This window comes from Lissotriton vulgaris, chromosome 5 (genome assembly GCF_964263255.1).
Source record: "Lissotriton vulgaris chromosome 5, aLisVul1.2, whole genome shotgun sequence".
In the NCBI taxonomy this organism is placed as follows: domain Eukaryota; kingdom Metazoa; phylum Chordata; class Amphibia; order Caudata; family Salamandridae; genus Lissotriton; species Lissotriton vulgaris.
In genome coordinates, this window is record NC_141693.1 from 654993912 (window position 1) to 655017989 (window position 24078).

The window sequence follows — 24078 nt, forward strand, 5'->3', positions numbered from 1 at the left end:
CCAGTCTTGAATCGGCAAGTTAGCTTTCTCTGGAGAGATGAAAAGAAATTCTGTTTTTACTGGATTTTCTTTAAGGGGGTTGTTAGCCATTTAAGTATGAATTCTATTAAGGGAGTTGGATAAGTGGGTGCAGTCTTGATCTGCCTGAGATCTTCAAGTGGATTTGGGTGTCAACGGCGTATTGGTGGAACAACTCTTGAGTTCCTGAGGATTGTGCAGAGGGGTTAGAAGCAGAAGTTTAAAAAGTTTGGGGAGAGAAAGGAACCTTGTAGGAACTCTTGTTACAGGCTGACTGGAACTGACATGGTATTCCCACTTTTTACATTTTGTGAGAGGTTAGTTAGGTAAGAGGTGAAGGTAAGAGATGAACCATTGAAGGACGACACCATCAATACCCCTTAAATGCTTTAGGGTGTCTAGCAGCACCTGCTGGTGTAGTTGTACAGTTCGTTTGGTCTGTCTTTTGTACTGCAAAGTGGGATGATTAAAATCTTGTCATTTGTTGCCCAATAATATTGATGACATGTGCAACCCACCCAAAAAACATAATTTGTCACAAACATTTAATTTCTGTGAAAAGAAAAACACCTAGGTGTGCCTCGTCTATTTCTGACTGCTGCAGCCTTCTAGCTCCACCATCACGTGAGTGGGCAACAACATGTCACATTAAAGTGAGACTTTCTGGCATGCAACTATCAGGATTAAAGAACATTTATTTGCAAGTCAGTTATACTTGTTTGTCACAATATTGTGGTTTTAATACCGACCTGCACAAATATTGACTCCACTGTATCAACTTTCACTATATTATCCAGTTAAGTATATATATATAAGGAAGTGCAGAGGTACAGATCTTCACTTCAAAATATATAGCTTGACGATATGGTCGTAGTAAATATTGTGGTGTAAATATTTTGTAAGTTAAAATTAAACAGACAATATTGTGGTATAACGTCATCAAGAACATCTGCAAGGAACGCTTGAAAGCCTCTCATTAGTCTCAAAGGATTAAGAGATACGTTTTTGCCAGTCAGGTTTATTGTAAGCCTATTAAGACCTAACAGGAGTAGTTGAACAGATACAGGAATAACTAACTACCTGTGGCTACCTATCTCCAATCCTTTCTGCCACTCAGGCTCTGAACCGTTGTGGAATGGAGTGATTCTTTGACAGCCTATACTCCTGGAAATGAATATATGATTTTTCAACTAAAACAAGTTCCACGCATGGCATTACCACGCGAATTTTACATCGCAAGTGACTTTACCACGCTGGAATTGACAACGAAGGATTGTACCACGGTAGAAACGTCTTACCTGCACGTCTTTCTCCTGCAGCCCCTTACTTCCATCTACCATGGAAACAAGCGTCAAAACACGTCTTCTAAAATAAAAAAAGGACTGTTTTTTTTTACGTACACTGCACGTCTTTGGGGGAGGGTAATTCCTTTTTCTTCATCAATACCACAGAGCGTTTTTTTTTTTAATCTAACTCGCTCGCTCGCTTGTTATTTTTTGGGGGGGAGACCCCCCCAGCCCCCCTCCCAACCCTCCCCCAGCACGACTGGACGGAATACCACGTCTCCCCCCAACCCACGCTGAACGTTTTTTCGTGGTCAAGACGGTCGTTGAAGGCTCCCTCGTTGAAGAGACGTTTGCGGGGTAAGTGGATCGTTTAAGACGTCAAGCGTGGAAAATACATCGTTGTAAATGATGTTTCCCCCTGGAAATAGTTGGAACAGAACCTGGTAATTTTATTACGGTTCTACTTTTTTTGATAGGACATTCAGCATCTGGGTTCAGCTACTTCCTAACAATGAGGTAAACACAGAGGTTGTGAGTGCTGGAATAGTTGCCTACTTCCTAACAATGAGGCAAATATAGAGGTTGTGAGTGCTGGAGTAGTTGCCTACTTCCTAACAATGAGGTAAATATAGAGGTTGTGAGTGCTGGAATAGTTGCCTACCTCCTAACAATGAGGTAAACACAGAGGTTGTGAGTGCTGGAATAGTTGCCTACTTCCTAACAATGAGGTAAATATAAAGGCTGTGAGTTCTGGAATAGTTGCCTACTTCCTAACAATGAGGTAAACACAGAGGTTGTGAGTGCTGGAATAGTTGCTTACTTCCTAACAATGAGGTAAATATAGAGGTTGTGAGTGCTGGAATAGTTGCCTACTTCCTAGCAATGAGGTAAATATAGAGGTTGTGAGTGCTGGAATAGTTGCCTACTTCCTAACAATGAGGTAAATATAGAGGTTGTGAGTGCTGGAATAGTTGCGGAAGTCTCAGCCACCGGCAATTCCTAATGTCTGCATTCCAGTCTATCTTTTTAACCCACAACGCCACTTCCTTACAACAAACTTTCCAGCCACCATTTTGGGTGGTGTAAAATTGAAGTGACTCACGCTGCTCTTGCCACTGCTCCTCGTCGCTGTCGTTGCGCTGGCTCTGCTGCTGAGCTTCTTTCAGGCTCAGGTACAGCTCCTTCGCTCTCAGCTCTTCTTGTCGCCGTATTTCTTCCTCCCCGCTCTGTCTCTCTTCTTCTTCTCTTTTCTGAAATGAAGCAATAATGAGATTATTTCGTATTTAACACAATGTGGCCATCTTTTAGGTGGATCTCCTTTTCGTTCCTATTAGCCCGTGCCAAACCCAAAATGGCGGATAAACCCTATTTTGTGACATCACCATAAAAATTATACCCATGATCACTAAATATGTACAATGTTTCCATATGCTATACATTTCTGTATATTGATGTTTGGGAAAGATTAATTTGGGGAAACCTTACTGACTCATCAGCGTGCGAAGCACACAGTGGTAGAGGGGGGCATGCTGCAGCATTGCTGGGGTACATGGCAATGTTTGTCACTTTAAATCGATCAAACAGCATTATTATATGGGCAGAGTAAGGCAGGTAAGCATGGGCAAGTGATGTGCTACATATGCCAATTAGTCCCCCTGCTCCCAATAAGTTGTGTGCCCTTCTCACTATGCCAAACAGTGGTCCCTATTTATGGACAGAATAATGTACAGGAACAATAATCATACACTTGATAAGTGATATGTCTTTTGTCCAGCCGGACAAGAAATTTATTTTTAACGTTCAAATGGATTTCACAAGATGTGAGAACCAGTTAATGACAAGCGGGCACAGCCGTGACTCTTAACATTCAAGACAAAACAACGAAAAAATGGCCAAAAGGGCAAATCAAAGATCTGTCTGTATACTTGTAGTCAGTGTTACAGACTTAAATTATTTAGAACAGACCATTGCATTTTTTCAATATTCCATTAACATATTGCATATGGGGTTTTGTGGTCGACGACGTTTCGATGCCGTTTTACATATAGGGCATCATCATCACGACAAGAAATAACATCATTGTTGTCTTACACATGAATTATTTGCACTATGCCTTTTGTCACATTGGTACGGGGTTTCCTCGTGGTCTCAACAATTCATACAAACATGATGGCTTTATTAGCGTTCATTTAAAGCAATTCCAAATCAAAGTAGTAATTTTCTGGATCCAACTAAGTGCGAGCGCAATAGCTCAATCCACCTGAGTTTGAGCGCAATGGCTCAATTGCAAGGCTCAGGAGCACTGTGGCGAGTACGGCGGTCCGATGTGTTATCTGGATTCAAGCTAGCCAGGCTGATGAGCTGTGGTTTCCCGAAACCGGTCCCAGGATTGTTTGCGGTCCAGCGAGGACCCGGCTTGACTGTTTGGGCTGGGCTGTTCCCATGAGGAACAAGGTCAAGACTGATTTGCATATTGCTGGGTCCAAACTGGAGTGGTGAAGTGAGAAAAAGAACAATGGATTTAACCCTGATCTCTTGACAAGGGGTGAATGTTTGATTCATTCAGCATTCCATCATCATTTGTTGCTGCAGAACTGCTCACTAGGTAGGCATTTTATCAGAGGCAGATTTATAAGGGGCAGATTTACAAGCTCCTTGCGCCACTTTTGCGTTATTTTTAACATGGGAAAAGTGGCACAAGTGGCTTGTAATCTGCCCCCAAGAGTTCAGGCGAGTGTGTGTGTGTGTGTGTGTTGTGGGGGGTGGGGGTCATGTGGTGGTTGTGGGGTTGGTCAGTAGCCCCAGGAGACAGAACTCACCCGAGCAACTAAAAGAGACTGGAAGAAGGGACCTACAATTTATATTTCAAAAAACAAAAGTGTGACCTCTGTATTCGCTAACATATATGATGCCACTTATTCAAAATATTCAAATACTTAGTTAATGATCAAATAAATGCCTAAGTTGTGCGACTGTGCGACACAAATCGTTTATGCAGATAAAGTGATTGCAGGTGATTCCGAGATCTTGACAGAATGGCAGCCACGAACCGTGCATTCCCAGCACTGACATCGACCTGCAGATGGGGAGTTTTATCTGCGGAGCGTACATTTGCTGCGGCCAATGAACATTGTGTGCTCCGGACCAAGTAGTAACAGGCTTAAAACAGCGAAACGAACTTAGCCTGAAAATTCACTGTCGCTCAGGAGCAAGCCGGTTCAAAAGAGGACAATTTTACAGAGTGGAGAGGAGAGGCGACTTACTGAGTGTGTTAATGACTCAGTTAGTGGAGCACGGGATTTGTTTTTCGATCGCTGGCTGAACACAGGAGGCTCTCTTTCGGTAACACGCGAGAAAGATGGCGCATTAATGAATCGACGAAGTTATAATGGAGCTCGCGACGCAAGCGCCATTACCACCGTGTTTATGGTCCCATTAGCCAATCGTGATTAACACACGCATAATGAAAACAAAATGAGCTCCGTGTGATGCCAGCAACAATCGTGTTTAATCGAAAGGGAAAGAAGATAGGAAGTTAGGCTCACAGCAAGAGGGTGTCTGGGAGGAAACACCTCAAAAGATGAGTATGCGTCTGATTTTATATGGCGTAATAGCTTTGCTGTTTATAAGGTTCAATTTATGCTGCTGGTTGCATGTGGTGGTGAGCACCCGAACTTGTTTATCATCAGGCGCCGTCCAAGTGCAAGAGCGAGAGAGAAGTTAGAGAGGAGGAAAAGAAATATAGGAAAAGAGCTACTACGGAATAAAACAGGAATTAAAAATGAACCAGGCAGTGAGGTAAAGTGACAGGACGTGTAGGGTGGAGTGACAAAACAGCATAAAGTGGAATCAAGCAAAAGAAGACAGGGCTGGTATGTGAACCATTGATGCAGACCAGAATTTAACACACATGTTCCGTTAAACACTTTTATTCCTGTGAGTGGTTGTGTAGGCAGGGCCCAGTGCACTGCTTTGCCTGGGGGCCTATAATGATGTTAAGACGGCGCTGGGGTTGACTATGCTTTTAAATGTGACAGGCTCGGATAGAATCCAGTTCCTCCCAGTTTTAAGGCCTTGCCTAACAATTTCTGCTGATTTAAAAGTGAAATTGCCTCTGAGAGCTCTTACATTTATTTCACAAAACGTTTACTTTAAACTTTTTAAACTAATTCACACTTGGAAACTTTCCAAATTAAAAGAGATAAAATCTGCTAAAAAAGAACCCAGACAGGTATACAGTCTACAGGGCCATATTTTGAGATTGCCTGCTTTCAGCAGTCCTCGTTTCCTTTTACGTTTTGTGAATGGTCCTCCTTTCCTTGTTAAGGGGCTGTTAAGTCCCACAGCCTCATAGGAGGTTCCTTACCAGACGGGTGATAGTGGGGGGAAATTTCCTTGTGAAATAACCACATACAAGTCCATAATGAAGCGTAAGGGGCCACTTTATTAGGACAGGTTTTGCAGTACTATACTGACTTCCATTTAACTTTACATAAACACCAATGTCTTCAAAGTATCAATACCCTTACTCATTCTGTCATATGCCCTTCCGTCCTTTATATGTTCCCCAGTCTCGTCCTCAAGTACCGTACCAGACATCCTCCAATGCAGCTCTCTTTGTCTTGCAGCAAAACCCCACACACAGTCTTCCTTTCCCCTATGCTCCCATCCTCCCCCGGAGGGGTGGCTCCGCCCGCATCTGACTCACAATCCCCCCAAGCTCATGCAACATACTGCTTTGCCAACCATGTCCTACTGTGGCAAAACTTGCTCGCCTCCGACTCCTCATCTGCCGGTGGGTGGGTGGTAGGTGGCACTATTGAACTAAAACTAATCTGTTTAAATATAAATAATCTGTTCAAAGAGACCCACCTTTCACCTTCCCCCACCTATATACCCCTCCTATAGCCCCACCCCAACCCTTACCTATCCCCTGTTCTGGCCTATACCATTCTGATGAAGCTGCCCGGGTAGAGACCGGCTTCGTCTGTCACTCCCTCCTTCATCGCGAAATAACCACAAGCCACTACTTGATAAATCGTGAAAGGCAACTTTATTAGGAGAGCTTTGCAGTACTATAGTAACTTCTATTTAACTTTACATAAACATCAACTTATTCAAAGTATCAACACCCTTACTCATTCTTTAATTTGTCCTTCTATTCTCCTTACATTCCCTAGTCTCTCTCTCAATTACCCTACCAGACATCCTCTAATGTAGACTCCTTGTGCTGTTACAAAGCCCCATACAACGTCTTTCCCTTCCTCTGCGCTACCATCCTCTAAAAATTCAATACATTCAACTCTGACATTTGGTTCAGGCTTCCTCTCTGACACGGGCAGCGACTCGACCCCTCACTTTGTTCGAACTGCTGGTGCGCTCCTTCGACAACTCCAGGGGATTAATCTCCTGTAAATATCACGTCCTCCAACATTCACAGAGAGCCGCTCCGCATGTCTACCAGCAGCGGTGGCAGTCGGTCTCAGACACTGACATCACATCCACTGAATGGGAACACTTGTGGTGAGATATCCCGAAGGTCTTCCGTAGCGTATCCCAGTGGGAATCCGCCTGTAAGGTTATGACACAATGGTACTACACACCTCACAGTCTGCATAAAATGTTTCCCACTTCTTCACGCCTCTGTTGGCGCTGCACCAAAGCCCCTGGGGATTTTCTGCACATTTGGTGGACTTGACCATCTATTGGAAGGAGGTCCATAGCCCTATCAGACTGGTATTAGGCTACCCACTGCCTGACAACCGGCTTGTGATTGTCCTGGGTCTCCGCCCGGTGAACCTGCGTGCCATGACCCGCGGTGATTGGCATCTAAGGCTCCACATGCTTCGGGCTGCCAAGCAAATCATTGCTCTTTATTGGAAACAGTCTAAGACACCCCAATCAACGTCTGGTTCACCCGCCTGTGGTACACAATGGCAACGGAGCTACTCACGGCGCGCTTGCAGCTCCAGGACACTAGATTCACCAAAATAAGGCAACCACTGGTGGATCATCTCTGCAGACTAGAGCACACCCGACTCCAAACCCCGAGGTTGCAGGCATGCACCTTTTTGAAGATGCTGTATACCTCCCGGATGCAGATAGCCTTTGGAGGCCCACCAATGGCCTTACTTGAACCCCACCCGGGCAGCGCTCACTCTCCTGACCCCGGATGCCCCAATACCCCATCTAACGTAGCCGTCCCTGGCCTCTATTTGCCGCCAGTGACCACCAATGACTCTAGCTGCCACAGCGCTCACACCCCTAATTGCTCACACTTCCAGCGCCAGGTGACGATGAACCCCCCTGCACCCGACATACCTCTCCTATGCCTCTCGCTCCCTTTCCCTTCTCATCTGCCTCACCCCTGCGCTTTGTCTCTTTTTCTCTTTGTTCTTTCTGTTGGATATACTGTTCTTGGCGGCAACTGTGATCCCTATGAGCAGATTCGAAAGGTATGTTCCTTATGCCAAAGTGTGCTGGGTTGGAGTCTCGTTGTGTGCTGGGGTAACTGGGCAGAAGCCCCACGATTACCAAAACACCGAGGCTACAACTACAGGAGGCCTGACCTTGCTATGATGTCCTCCCTTACAATCACCATCCTGTATCGAACGCAATGTTTCTGACATTAACTTCGTTGAACAAGACAGACGACAATAATAGCCAATGTGTACTGACCTCTGCCTTCTGGAAGAAGTGATATTTTGTAACGCTGTGGGGAAAGTGGCTGCCAATTATATTGAGATCTGCTCTTGTGTGATTACTCTAAATGCCAATAAAAACAAGTTTAAAAAAAAATAAAGTTTTTCTTTTTAATATAAATAAACTAATTAGGATTAGGAATTTTAGAATTTTTACAAAAAGGTGATTGTTGCAGATTAATTTTATATGAACTGAGTGTTGTTTTTAAGTGTAAAGATCTGGATAGCTGGAGCCGGTATTACTTCTTGGAAAATTCTTAGTAAACACACATTTTAAATACTATGTTAACTACATATTGCCAGAGATGTTTCTTTTAATCGCTTTAGTTATATGTACTTTTATGCATTTTAAGTAATGCAAATAAAGTTTATGATGAAGAGCAAAAAAAATGAGTGCAATGAGTCGACCTGAACATGACGCTGACATTATTCCCAATTGCCCAGGTAGTCATATAGCACTTCTTGTGATAATTGTGACAACAACCATGTTATGGGTTGATGTGCATCACCTTGTGAAGGCACCAGAGAGTTATATGTGATAGATAGGTCAAACCCAACAGTAATCAGAGCACTGGTTGATTCTCTAATGGTTGCATTGTAAGATTTAGAATACGACTTGCCAAGCACATACACATGTATTAGGACATGTAATTTCCATTGGTGTTTGGCTACAAAAAGATAACTCTGCAAGCCTTTTTGACTATGGCACCGCAGCATTAGTGGGGTGAAATTATAAGGAGCAAAGCCCATGAAAGAAAAGGCATCTGCTGGCATCAGGTTATGGATCATAGCTAGTGTTAGTAGAATTGCTGTCTAATCAAGGTCCTTTGGGATGGAGAGGGCCACAATACTTTTTGCAAGCACCTCTGTAAGAAAAGGATGGATGGGCTTTAAATTTAAATTTAGCAGCAAGAGTTCTGACCAAACAGGTACGAGGAAAGTTGGCACTTAAAGCGCATGTGAGGAACTTTTTTCTTGACTGGCCCTGCTAAACCCTTAATTTTATACATATTGACAGATGCTCCAGCAGGTTTGAGGCCACATTTTCCCCAAAATGTTTAATGTTTGTCTTCCACTACAAAACCCCTTCACTGACATCACCAGTCATAATTAAAATGAAAGTGGGGAAGGAAGGACATTTGGAGAGTCATTGAACTTTATCCATTTCTTCTTTATGACAGCTTCAATGTTTTAAATCACTGTTTTGTTCCTATGATGGAAAAGTGCAGAAATGGTTCCCTGAAGCCAATATTGATATGATCATGCAAACAGAAAGAAGTGTTTATAGGGTATACATGCTTCAACAATGCAGTACATATGCTGAGAGCAATATATTAAATGACTAAACCACACAACAAATCAGCTTTCAATCTCATTTAACCTCTTCTAGGCAGTTATCTTTCACTTAGTTTAATGATGGAAGGACTAACCTTAGAGCGGTGCCTCTTCTGTTTAAAAGGTTCAGTGCCTACCTTCAGTGCAGCACACCTCAAGTCAGAATAACACAGTACTGGAGCACCGGAGGGAGAGGTGTGGCGCAGAAGCCAGAACAGCTTACTCCAGAGCGCAGGCTTACGGATTAATCCCCGGTGCCGACCTCAGCTCAGCATGTGACTCTTGGCAATAGCTCACTTAATCTCCCCGATGGCCCCCCAGCACCTGGATAGCCTTAGAGGTGATAAACTCACACTTCACAAATGTGGAATTATAATTTCATTTTGGGGTTTGTGGGATTAGGGTCTAAACTAACCCAAGGCCATGGAAGTGTGGTTTCAGTGTTTTCTTTCGCAAAGACTGCCTCTTGATTGGAGGTGTTTGTAGCAGTTTAGGAGATTGAAGGACTGAAGCCTGCTTGTTTTTGTTGAGTTTTCTCCAATACTTTGTGGAAGGTTCCACATCTTCATAGCGAACAGCAGCAGGGAAGCTTTCAGGCCACCGCGATTGCTTGCCTTTTCTGCACTTTGATCATATTAATCTGCTACTTTCCTTTGTTGAGAAGATACATTTTCTACCAGGACAATGTTACTGTGCTGTAACATAATCTGCAGATGCAAAGACACCCCCAGATTCAATAATACTTTGAAGGAGAACGTGAAGTTCAAGGACACATTCATGACTAATTTTAACTGGGTGACTGTAATTTGACTTTTGTTCTACATTAGACAAAGACGTTTACACCATTGAATGGACTAATGTGTAGCTCATGCATCAGTTTCCAAATGTAATGCCAGCAATATTATATTGTCCTTTAATCTTTTGCCTCTGCACTTAATAAGTAGTCAGGAAACATTCCTTAAATACTCTGGCCCACATGCATCATCCCGGGATTTTGCGAGTTCTAAAGTGCGAAAAATAGCGATTCACATTTTAGAATTCGCAAAACGGGATGCATGAATATTTTCGCAAATTATTTGCGATTCGGTAGAAATCTCAATTTTTACCAAATCGCAAATATTATGCGATTTTCAAAGTGCGAATTCGCAATTCACATTGATCCTATGGGCCAAAAGGCCCAAAGGGTTCAATGGGAATTGCGAATTCGCACTTTGAAAATCACGAATCCTGATTGCATTTCAAGGGTGGTGAGGGGGGTTCAAATGAACCCCCCCTGCACCCATGAAATGTTGTTTTCGCATCATGTTGCACACACACATGTCCTAAGGACATGTGTGTCCGTAACATGAATGTTTAAAAAATGAATTTGCTGTGTTTTTAACACTTTGTGGAAATTTACCAAATGGTTCAACCACTCGGTAAATTTGACACCCTAATTGCGAATTCGCAATTTTAAAACTAAGCATGCATTGCTTTTAAGAAATCGCAAATTTGCGATTTCTTGAAAGCAATCGCATTTTTAGAAATCGCAAAAATGTTGCGATTTCTGAAAATGTATGATGCATTCCAAAAATGGATTTTGGAATCGCAAACGGCCGATTTTAAGGAATCGCACCGTTTGCGACTCCAAAAAACCCTTGATGCATGTGGGCCTCTAGCCGTTAAAGGTCCTAGCACTCTGTTATCTGAGCTTGTTTTGTCTGACAAGTTTATTCAATAATTTAGGGCCAGATATGCACAGATGCTTCTGCGAACCACTTTTTAAGGTGTGTCTTCAAACTAGTTTCAAGGAGAATGAACAGCGGATGAACAGCGATCCCATAGCAGTGCAATGGGAGGATTTCTGGCTTAAGAGTGACTGTAAGTATTTCAAGATCCCTAAGTCAGAAACTACATCCAATTAGGACTTGGAAAATGTGTGCAGAAAAGGCAAGAATGACAGTCCAGTTCATGCAACCAGGGCACAGGTAAAGGTGAGAAAGGAAGAAGCTTTGAATCTCTATCACAGACAGCCATGTTAATGGATGTTGTTCTGCACCATCAACAGCTCACCCTTTTCAAGAGAAGCTAATCCAGCATCAGTGGTGTGTCATCCAGTAGCTCAAGAGGGAAATGGCAATGGATTATATAGAGGTTTTTGCCCCAAAACTGGTGCGAGTGAATGACATTGAACACCATGGTAAAAAGGCAAAGTATAGTCCATACCCAAAATCATCCACAGGCAGAGACCACTAACAGAAAATGGGCCAACCTTTGGGAAAATTCCTCCCCAGACTCACTTACTATCACCAAACCAAATAATCTAACAGTGTTAATGTTCCAAAATGGCCCTGCAACTTTTACGGAATATTCATATCCAGACACACCTGTCACAGCCGATCCTACGAACCCGATTCAGAAAAGGGGGGCTGGAGTCTAATAACTATCTTCATGACTCCCAGTCGGGCTTTAAATCGGGCTACAGCACGGCGACAGCTCTGCTTGAAGTGACAGAGAGTATACATGAAACTTTAGACCAGGGTAAGTGTGCAATGCTGGTGCTGTTGGACTTATCAGCAGCTTTTGACACAGTGTCGCACCAGATTCTTCTAGAAATTCTAGAGCTCCTGGGTGTATCTGGAACTATTCTAGCTTGGTTCCGCTCATTTCTTAAAAGCCAGTCTCAGCATGTGTTTCTCCGCCCCATGTTTCCTCCTCCTGGCTTACAGAGCAGTATAGAGATACTGGCCCACAATACTTGCGGCAGAGGCTCCAGAAATACTGCCAGACCAGGACTCTGAGATCGAATCACCAATAACTCCTCTTGATACCTCGTTTTGCAAAAGCCAGGATTGGCGGTTGAGCATTCTCTGTGAAAACTGCTTCTCTATGGAACTCCATGCCTAAGCACATACGGAGGGCTAAGTCAGAACCCTTCTTTAGGAAGGCTCAAAACCTGGCTTTTTGGCCTACCCTGTGGAGAAGTGTGGCTCAGGGGTTAGAGGCGGCAGACCCGGAAGCTGAGATCGGCCCTGGACCAGGGTTCAATTCCCCGCCTCGACGGGGCTTGGGCTCAATAATTCCACAGACTCGATCATTCTCGCTCCGGTGCCTACTCGACTCACGGGTTCACACTCTGCGACTCTGGGCAATAGCTTGCTTAATCTCCACAACGGCCCCTCGCGGCGGGATGCCTGGCTTTCACCTTGTGGATACCGTGCCGGGGTTATCTCACAGGGGAATACCAGGACGGGTTCCCTAAGCAAGCGCTTAGATGCCTGCGATGTGGGTGGTTTGCGCTATATAAATACATGTACATTTACATTTACATTTACCCTATAGCTCCTCACCAGTCCTCGAGTCTTTGCCTGCTGTATTCGCTGTTAGCGCCGGGACACTTCTGTTGGAGGTAGCCTTGCGCTCTATAAGATGCAATAATAACAATAGCTGCTCCAAGTGTATCCTGCTCTTGTTTGACATCTAAGCAAGCCAGAGGAGTATCGACCACAATCCCCGGCAATTATTGTGAAGAGATAAGGGAATGGGATTCAATTCAAACCAAGGGAGGTGAAGACTGGCAGGGCTAGTGGTTGGACTTAATCCTTTCTAACAAAAACTCTCAATTTAATTAATGGTGACTTCTCTGGTTTGCCTGCAGGTAGAAGATTTGTTCGTGAAAAGAATATGTCTAGTTAGAACAGCTCAACAACTTAAAACTAACTTTTCGAAGTGTACCTGGAACCTCTCTCCTGAAATCCATTAGGTAGAACAATAAGCATGCACACATGCTTTGTTCCTGTGCAGTGTATTTTGTCCACTGGCTCAAAAATCTTTGATCTATATTAGTGTCAGAAGTTTGATCCCGCATCCACACACTGGAGCAGCAGCAACTTGTCTTACGAAGAGGCAGAGATGGTCACAAGAGCAAACAGGAACGCGAAGGGTTTCCAAGAGTATGTGCACCTTAGAAAGTGCAGCTGAATGAAGAGTTGCTGCCATAGATTAGGCTTTTACTACCACCTGAACCAAACTTCCTGATCCTAATCAACTGCTGCAGCAAAACTCTGATGGGGAAGCTTTTGCTTGCTTCTTTAAAGCCTTTGAAAGACTGACCCACTAAGCGGACTTGTCAGCTAAACAAGCCTTTTTCTGGCAGTCTATAAGCTGTTCCATTTAGTAATCCATGATGATACTGTTTACGGCTATAACAATATGGGAACAATTAGAAATGGAAGGCACACCCCTTACTTATTTTCCCCCATGGAGAGTCATATCCTCAGGGGCTTCAGTAGCACATGCACAACACATACCAGAAGCCGGTACTCATACACCTGGTATAGTTTGTAGACGCTATTCCACCCAATACATCCTAGACTGCTGAGATAAAGATGCCCTATTGATATAGCTATATTTGGTAGTACTTGTATGAGTAGCTGTATTTTTCTATAGCGACTTCGCATTTTTCTACAATTTAGGATGTCTGTGAGATTTGTTACATACTGAATTGCAAGAACATTTCAAATTTTGTTTCCTTATGAAAGTTTTAATGACCTTCATAGAAGTTTCAATTTTTATCGACTTGTGTCAGGGCAGCAGAGCTGTTTAATAAACACGGAAATGGCTATTTTACAACTTGAATTGGAGTCGTTGGTTGGTTAATGTGATTCATAGCACATAGCAGTCGAAGGTGCGGGGCAGGTGTAGGTGTGGAAGCTCGACCTGGTACCCTCAGGCTGAGAATCTCGGAGAACAATTCTGATACCCCAGCTCTGGGTCTTGAGGACTGTAGCCAGTTGGTCATCCTATCCTGATATCTGGATGGTCCCAGGACAACCACAGAGGGGGTCAGTTGTGCTTGTGCCTTCATGTGGGTGGCGCTGCTGTCTGTTCTGGTGTTGGTCTCTGCACTCTTGCTTTCCGACATGGCTCACAGGAGACTGGAATCCAATCACCAGGAGCTAGAGGCTCTACGCCGGATGGGCTACTGCCCTTTGTGGTGGTGAATCGCCTGGTAAAGGCAGTCCCGGTGCTGCCTGTGGTCCTGCTAGAAGCTTGATGAAGATTTAAAGCGCTCAGAAAAAGCATGGAAAAAGCTTCAGCAAGCTCCAATTCCAATGCATCCTGCTTAAGGGAGGGTCAAATCGCACTTTACTTTTTCCAAAAAGAAAACTCAAAATGATAATAACATCAAAAGTAAGACATCTTAATAACATTCAAACAAAAATCCAAACACAACTCGAAATAAAAGCACCATCTCCAACCTCTACTAAGCTCATCTATATGGCGCAAGTACATATGACAGATTAAACTAACAAAGTTTTGATCCTGGATTCATCATGCTTCAAAAGGTCTTCAGGTGTGCACAACAATCTTACCCAATCAGCAATTGCAAGATCTTCTCAAGAGAATCATAATAACACTGAAATTGTCAGTCTTGCATTGACCCTGAAAAAGGTCTCATATCCACTAACAAAAAGACAAAAAAGACAGAGAAGAGCTTGCAATAAGAAACTTTCACCAAACAACCTTTTATTGTCTGGGCCAAACTGTTATTATAAGATGTATTTCCAAACTTTAAAACCAATTATCAAAGATCACAGCTTCCTAATCATCTCCCTTCTGCCAATAACACAGAGGATTCCTCAAACTATTCATGTGGATGAAATTATTCCACCAAAGTCTTAGTCAAAAAGTGAATATTACCTAAAATCAAGTTCATTTCAAAAGGCTGTTAAACCATTTACATTGAGACAGAATTTGAAGTTTCAGCATAGATCAATTCAACAATTGAACAAAACCCAATGCTGCATCCACCTTATGTGGCTGTTAAGATGATTCCAGCAGAGCTAGACAGCCAGGAACAAAAAGAAACAGGCCAAGCAGCTCGGCCAATCCCAAATCAAATCCACCAACAACACTGTGGGCTCTGACACACCTGTAAATCACCATTCTGAGGGTGGCACATCAAATTTCGAAATCTCCCGGCCAAGTCCCATCCACATTGAACAGCTGCTATTTTACCCAGAATATAGATCAAGAGGGTCATTCAACACCTAAATAGAGGGAATATAGTTACGCTTTTGGCTGGCCACCCTGACTTACAACATTTAACTTAATGATTCATCTTGTCAATAAAATGTATTGCCTCAGAAGGACCACTTACCAAGGAATTAACTCTGGCTACATGGTGTTCCAATGAAGTGGTGAAATATGTATACTCATGAATCCATATTTAAAGAAGGGGAGATTAGCATAAACTAAACAACGTCTCAAGTGTATCTACTCGCCCCACAAAATGTAGGCTTCCCGCCCAATAAAGTACATAGAAGAGGGCTTGGAGTAGTCAGCCATAGGGACCCCTCTCCTGCAAAAGCTATACTTGAGGAGGCCCTTTTGAGTAAGAAACCTGTTTGACCCCTTATTAGGGACTCTAAAGGTAAGACTAGACACCTTGCAAGGAATAAGACATTGTGTAATCATGGAATTACACCAGAATCCCATACAGGAAGACTGGTTTTGACTGGCATCTGTGCTTAATTGTCAGCAGATGGAGTTAATAGCCAAAAGATCTCGATCCTGTTTGCAGATTGTGCTGCTGTCATCTAGAATCAGCTTTACACCTGTTATGTTGGGACCATAAATTCAGAGCACAGATTTTATCTTCTTAAGCCTCTTTTCATTTCGATGAACATTAGAACTTTTCACCAGGCCAGGACTATGGGCCTGATTTATATCTCGGCAGATGGGTTACTCCACGGGTACTCATAGTACGTCCCGGCAAGCTTTCCTGTGCAGCCTGCGGACCTTGCAGACATCGTACCTGTGTTTTTAAAGTAAAAATTAAAGAGTGTTCCAAAACACTGCCGGTTGCACCAGCGCGACTCCGAGCCACTCTGCTTTGTGGGGGCCCGGCGATTCCAGTGATAGTCAGAGTGGAGCTGCAGGGGCGCTAAGAGGTGAAATACAACAAAGCCTCAATAACATGGAAATGGTCTTTTAACCCCTTTGATGCTGGTGACAAAGCCAGCTCGTCATGGGCGTTACCTGCGCTGCACGCATAACGAGCTGGCTTTGTCACGTAACGCGGGTTTTTTCAAATTTTCAGCATGCAGCGGGAAAACCCGCTAGCGCGCATGCGGTTGAAGACCTGTGAAGTGACAGAGGGAGGGAATCAGAGGGAGAGGGAGGGTGGCAAATGGAGGGAGAGGGAGATGGAGGGAGGCAGAGGGAGGGAGACAGAGGGAGAGGGAGACAGAGGGAGGGAGACAGAGAGGGAGACAGAGAAAGGGAGACAGAGGGAGAGGGAGACAGAGGGAGGGAGACAGAGGCAGGGAGACAGAGAGACAGAGACAGAGGGTGACAGAGTTAGACAGAGGGAGGGAGACAGACAGATGGAGACAGAGGGAGGGAGACAGAGGGAGAGGGAGTGTGACAGACAGAGGGAGACAGAGGGAGGGAGATAGACTGATGGAGACAGAAGGAGGGAGACAGAGTGAGAGGTAGGGTGAAGGAGGGAGGGAGAGGAAGACAGAGGGAGTGAGAGAGAGTGTGACAGAGGGATCGAAAGGTAGAGAGAAAGAGAGAGAGGGAGAAAGAGGGAGAGGGAGACAGAGGGAGAGGGAGACAGAGGGAGATAGAGAGAGGGAGACAGAGGGGGAGGGTATCAGACAGAGGGAGGGAGACAGACAGAGGGAGGATGGTGACAGAGGGAGGGAGACAGAGGTAAAGGGAGGGAGAAAGGGAGGGAAAGGGAGTGAGAGAGAGTGTGACAGAGGGATGGAAAGGGAGGGAGGGAGAGAGAGAGAGGGAGACAGAGAGAGGGAGACAGAGGGAGGGAGACAGAGGGAGAGGGAGATAGAGAGAGGGAGACAGAGAGGGAGACAGAGAACGGGAGACAAAGGGAGAGGGAGACAGAGGGAGGGAGACAGAGGGAGGCAGACAGAGAGAGGAGGGTGACAGAGGGAGGGAGATAGAGGGAGGGAGATAGAGGGAGGGAGACAGTGGGACGGAGACAGGGGGAGACAGAGGGTGACAGAGGGAGAGAGAGAGGGAGGGAGACAGACAGATGGAGACTGAGAGAGTGAGACAGAGGGAGAAGGAGGTAGGGAGAAGGAGACAGAGGGAGTGAGAGAGAGGGTGACAGAGGGAGGGAAAGGGATGGAGACAGAGAGAGAGGGGGAGGGAGACAGAGATAGAGGGGGAGACAGAGGGAGGGAGATAGAGGGAGAGGTAGACAGAGGGAGGGAGACAGAGGAAGAGGGCGATAGAGAGAGGGAGACAGAGAGGGGGACAGAGAAAGGGAAACAGAGAAATAGGGTGACAGACAGAGAGTGACAGAGGGTGACAGACAGACAGAGGGAAGGAGACAGACAGAGGGAGACAGACAGAGGGAGGAGGGTGACAGAGGGAGGGAGCTGAAGCGAGGGAGACCGAGGGACGGAGACAGAGGGAGACAGAGGGTGGCAGACAGAGGGAGACAGAGGAAGGGAGACAGACAGATGGAGACAGAGGGAGGGAGACAGAGGGAGAGGCAGGGTGAAGGAGGGAGGTAGAGGGAGACAGAGGGAGTGAGAGAGAGGGTGACAGAGGGAGGGTAAGGGAGGGAGACAGAGGGAGAGAGAGAGGAAGACAGAGAGAGGGAGACAGAAGAAGACAGAGAGAGGGAGACAGAAGAAGACAGAGAGAGGGAGTCAGGGGGAGACTGAGGAAGGGAGAGGGAGACAGAGAGGGAGACAGAAGAAGACAGAGAGAGGGAGTCAGGGGGAAACAAATGAAGCGAGAGGGAGACGGAGGGAGACAGAGGGATGGAGACAGAGGGACGGAGACAAAGGGAGACAAAAGGAGACAGACAGAGGGAGTAGGGCGACAGTGGGAGGGCAACAGAGGGAGGGAGACAGAGTGAGGGAGACAGATAGAGGGAGACAGACAGGCAGAGGGAGACAGAGTGAGGGGAACAGAGTGTGAGAGAGAGAAGGGGAGAGAGGGAGACAGAGAGAAAGAGAGAGAGAGAGAGAGAGAGAGAGAGTGAGAGAAAGAGAGAGAGAGAGGGAGTGAGACACTCAGAGTGATGGAGATCAGAGGGAGACGGGGAGAGAGGGAGAGATAGAGAGAGGGAGGGAGACAGAGAGAGAGAGAGAGAGAGAGAGAGAGAGAGAGAAAGAGAGAGAGAGAGGGAGGGAGATAGAGAGAGAGAGAGATATATGTGTGTATGCCGGGTCTGTTGGCTCAGTGGACGAAGGTGTCCGCTGCAGGGACCTGTGTTCAACCTCATGGTCACTGTTTTTTTGTTGCTCTAGCCCCACCCCCCTCCCCCACTGACCCCCACCCCCACCAGTGCGATCCTCGGCCACAAACCACACTGTAATGTGTCCCCCGGGAGAAATTTGTGAGTACCCATTGGTTACTCCATCAATACAGTGAAGGATAACCCGTCTGCCCAGATCTAAATCAGGGCCTATCAATCAATCATGATTTATAAAGAGCGGCTAATCACTCAACAAGGTATATAGGCCTCATACGTTTAGATGGCTCCAACATTCAGTTGACCTGCAGGTTCATCAATTTTTTTAACTGCATTAGAAAATAAAATAATTGCTATGGACATTCCACTACAATGAGTTTTAATGCTTTTTAATATTTGAATAATTGTATAATATTGCAATCATTTTTGCAAATTGTACAATACATTTTTACCTTACTATCCCCATACATCTGAGCATTGGTCTTCAAGTAGGCAGTGCCATGGCTACACCTTTCCAAAGAGCTCTGGGAAGAAATCCCCCAACTTAATCAAAGCAGGGTCCTTCCACTAAAGTTCAAATGGAAAAGGGGCTCCGGGGGGAAGAGAGACCCAGTTATATCCCTGTGAAGCACAAGGCTTAAAACCATATCACATTAGCCACAAGGGCCATAATATTTTAAAGGAGAAGAACAGAGTCTCACAAGTTCATAATTACTGTCTAAAATTAAGGTAAAATGCAAAGGGGGAAAAGTCCAGCTGGATGGAGGGTGCTGACTCTCATTATTTGGTGCGTTTCCTGTGAAGTGGAATTCCTGCCAGATTCTCGTCGAACTGGATAGCCCAAGCCAGCAATGTGAGCTGAGATTCAGGACTTTTCTCTTCCAACACAGTGAGTTTGTGGCTGAAAACAGTGAAACACCAACTCATGTCTAATCATGCTGACATCCCAAAACATGTTTTTTACTTCTGAAAATGAATACACTATCAGACTTTGAACCTTTCTCATGTCCCTATGAGATCCACTGATAGAGGGATTGGGCAATGCAAAATGTCTATCCATTCTAGATATGGCCAAATGATATCAGCAAAATACCTCTAAACCGTCGACTAAAAATAAAACTTTTTTTTTTTTTAGATCAACCGTTGGTTTTTAATTGTATACCCTTTACTTTGATTTATGAGAACTAGTTTGTGCAAGAGTCAAAACATTCATACTGTTAAGCTTGCAGGGGCTTTGTAGTGCAGGCATCCATGACATGCACCGTTGACTTAGAGATTGAAGTATGAGGTAGTTGATTTGCAGGAGCAACAACCGCCACAAGGTGTCCTAAATACTCTTGGGGAAGAAACCCCAGACACCACCAAGATGTTGTTACATTCTGTTCAACTCTGGTTAGTGCTACTGCACTACTTTTCCCTAAAATACACAGTCTACCAAAATGTTTGCTAATAAAATACGTAAACCTTGTGAGGTTAAAAAAAGATGGCCAACCCCTTCCTGGTACCAGGAACATGTTCCCGTTACTGCCAATTCCCCCTATTTCAGGCCCTAGCATCCCACAGTCATAACTCCCCTCTTCACCCACCACTTGTACTGTCCCCTACCGGTGCCACCCCATTAAACAGCACTGTCCCACTCACCCGGTACCTTGGGTGAACATGTGTAGCTTATGACAACTGTTTGCGACTACAGTGTGTCCTGTCCATGGGATTACATATGTCTGCCTGTGACTGGGTACAACTAAGGCGTTTTTTGGAAGTGAAGCATAAACATTCTTCTGCACCTCAAATTAATCTGCTTACTTTTGCATCTGTTATACTGTGCTGATGTTTTGCACAATTATTTGTAATATTAGCTTGATGGCGACTTTATGGGAACTGTGCATTCCTAGGGGTCATAATATACTGATCTGAAACATTATATGATTAAGGGTTATTGCCATTGATGTCATGGTCACTATCAATGGAAGGCTACGTGTTATGTGGAAAAAGTTCACATGGACACTTACAATGAGCTCATTGTGTGCAGATGTCTCTGATGTGCACCAATTACAAGCAGATGGCTATGAAGCCCAAGACGTTTGGAACTGTCCTTGGCTACCCTCCAGTTGTAAGCGATTGTCTAGTTCAGGAGATCATTTGACTGCCACATTTGCATATTGTTTACCAAACACCAGCTATGGGATTTTAATTTATTCCGTGTATCTAAACTGCAGCCAATTCTGGTCAATCTTAATGACTCTGGAATGCTTTAAAATGTACCGCTTGTCACTGTTTGATAATTTGTTGCATGTTTTTCAGTAAATCCTCACGGGAGAATACACACATCTCCGTTGAAGTAGTTTATACATCTTAATCGGTATTTGCAAACGTTTCTGCCTTGTTATGCTGATAAATGTACCCAAAGAATTGTACAGCACTCCCCACAGAATTTTTGGGGACACCATTACAACCCTATTGTGATTTAAATTGCAGAATTTGCTCTACTTCTTATAAGGTTCTTGTGACAGAATGACTGGAACCCTTAAAAAGGGCCATTGTGTGGTGTCCAGTTATACCATCATTACTACCCCAGTGTGCTTTTAAAATTAGGTTTTGGCCACATTTATTCCTAACTGTTCCAAGGTAAATAAACTTCCAGCCACCTACCCCCGCTCAACACATCCCAAATGTATAAGTGCCCCAGTGTGCTTCACAATGTACAACTTGCCTTCGAATAACCTAAAAATAAATCAAGGGGAGACTCCAGGTCCATTGTTGAATCAATCTAAATCCTACCTTGTTCCATCAAATGGTAATTTCCAATGTGATTTAAAATACAAGATGTGGAACCTTATCCTACATATTCCTAAGTGAGTTCACCAACATACCTGTAAAATTGTCTAAATCCTTAGCAATCAAGATACTTTTTATTGGCATGAAGAAAACCTCCCAAGCACTCATTAGGAAGGAAACACCCACTCAGGAGACGTGGGTAGAAAACACACTTTCTTCCACAACTACTCTGTTTTCCTTTCACACTGTTTAGGATTCTGTTGTGTATAGCCCTATGGGGATTCAGAAGCTGTATTGCAAATAAGTCTCTGTGAGCTGAAAAGCATCGAGGGATCTGTGAAATAAAGTGTTTTTTCCCACTTACGGCTCCTGAGTTAGCACATCCTTCCAACTGAGTGATTGGGAGGTTATCTTCACTTTGATTGGCTGGGTTCGCTCCCAGTGAGCGTGCTAAACCACTGGTAGGGTCATGCAGCTGATATTGCAGACTTAGATTGATTGCATTATATTGATAAAACAATGTGTAAAATGCACTAATGCTTCCTAAAATTCCCAAATATGCTGACGGCATGTCAAAGGAAAGACGGTCGGTGCTAGCTGTGCCTGGACCGCGCCCAGTGCCAGTGACCCTGGCTCTCATCCCTCACACACCACTCACAGGCTAGTAATTTCCCATGAGAAGCTGCTCGCCTGGCTTCAACCCCCAAGGAAGAAATAGTAAATGCATTTCCTTAGACCCTTTAAGTAATACCAGTGCCCATGCATTGTTCTGTCACAGATGTAAACCCTCAACAGGAAATCTAACCCCCTGACAAATACCTTGTGCCCGGAGTTAAACACCTAAAAGGATAGCATTTGCTGGATATTAATCAAAGCTAAGTCACTCATTAAAAATGAAATACAATTTGCAGATTTGATTGACATTCACAGAATAGTTAAGGCATTCAACACTGAAACTTGGGTGGATGCTGCATGTGGACCAGATCTGGTCAAAGCCAAACCTCCAGGCTATTCCCTGCTCAGATTGGATCTGCAAAATAGGAGAGGAGGGGTTTAGCGATTGCATACCACAATAACAAAACTGCCTCTTTCCTACCAATCCAGCACAAGACAGCAAAGCACTCTCTTTCAAAATTGAAAATTTAAACAACCTATCCTTTAATGAACTCCTTATCTACCCCCCCCCCCCCCCTTGGTCAGAAGGCCAACTTTGAGCAAACTATCTGCTCTTTATTAGAACCCTACCTCCAACTAACAGATATCACAGTGTTAGGGGACTTTCACTTCCATTTACAAATTTCCAATGATAAAGACACAGTACACAATTATAAGATACAATGGTCAGTATGATTCTAACACAATTGGTCCAGAAAACCACTCACAAAGCCGACCACACTGTGGACAGGATTTTTACCAAAAACCCAGCCCTCTTGTTTACTGTCATACAGCCCTTAACTTGATCAGACCAGTCATATTCAACCTACACATTGCACAAGACACACCATCCCCTACTAAAAACATAATGCATACGCAACTTACCTCAGCTTTGCATAGCCTAGAAATGTCACAGCTCAACCAGGTCCTAGCCAGCACCCTTCCTTCAATAAATTTCATAAGACTTAGATGACACAGCTACTAACTACACCAATTGGTTACAGTCTGCGGCAAACCAAACTGGCACCCATTAAGTCATTTAACTGCCATAGGAGTAATCCATTTGCCCCGTGGTTTTCTGGAAAACTCAGGCAGCAAAATAAACTTTGCCGCAAACAAGAACGTATCTGGCGTGAAAATTATGATCCCAGTGAAAGACAAAAATACAAACAATGCATACTAAGATATAAAAAAAATATATATTTTTTCTTTCTTTTTTTTTTGGTCCTCATCCTGCCAATTAACCTGTTGGCGATACTCACTTCTCCTGCGAAAGCAAAATGGGAATAGAGTCTTTCCAGACAAGAAATCTAGCTGTTTCCATTCCAACCCCTCTTACGCTTAACACGCAAGAATACCAAAGAGGGGGACTAGGACCAACAGCTATTTGTTGGCTTAATCATTGGACCCCTCAACCAACATAGCCCAAGTCGTTCCTCGACTTCTAGGATCGCATGCCATATCTTGTTGACTTTTATATATGGTGCTGTTTTTACAGTCCGAGAAAAGGGGTGGACAGCCGATTTCCACGCTTTACAAATCTCTCTTCTTCCCAATAAAATAACATAAAAAATTAGCCTTGCTGAAGGCTTATTTGAAACCAAAGTCTTATCCTGGCCTAATCCAAAAAATATAAGCATAGGGGTTGCTTCTATTCGGACTCCTGTTACATCAAAAATGTACATACATACATCCAATATTTTGTAATTACAGGGCAGGTTAAAAACATATGACTATCATTTGCTGAGGGATCCTGACATCTTGAACAAATGTGCTGAGTTCCTGTGAATTTTGTCGATTGCGCCGGAGACTAATAAACCGATAAAGAGTAAAAAGATCGTTTCGCTTAAGGTAAGCTGGTTTAACTGTATCACAAAGCAATGTGAACAAACTCAACTAGACATCTCTCAAATTAATAGTATCCAGAGCATCACCCCAAAGTTTTTGGATATCCTGACTCATATCATCTTCTGATTCAATCAAAGTCCGTACCACAAAGCCACCTATTTTCTGATGCTCCCAATTCTCATAGCTTGAATTACCCAGACATCATCCATCTGCTCCTCCCACTGTTGCCGAGCCCACCATG

The 24078-nt window shown here is 44.2% G+C and overlaps 1 protein-coding gene across 1 annotated transcript in view; it reads right to left on the bottom strand.

Moving 5' to 3' along the window:
* SH2D4B (SH2 domain containing 4B) overlaps positions 1 to 24078 on the bottom strand; it is a 1068102-nt gene that overhangs the window by 681448 nt on the left and 362576 nt on the right. Inside the window, exon 4 of the mRNA XM_086920157.1 lies at positions 2407 to 2554. Coding sequence (XP_086776283.1) covers positions 2407 to 2554 — 148 coding nt within the window. The remainder of the gene's footprint in view (positions 1 to 2406; positions 2555 to 24078) is intronic.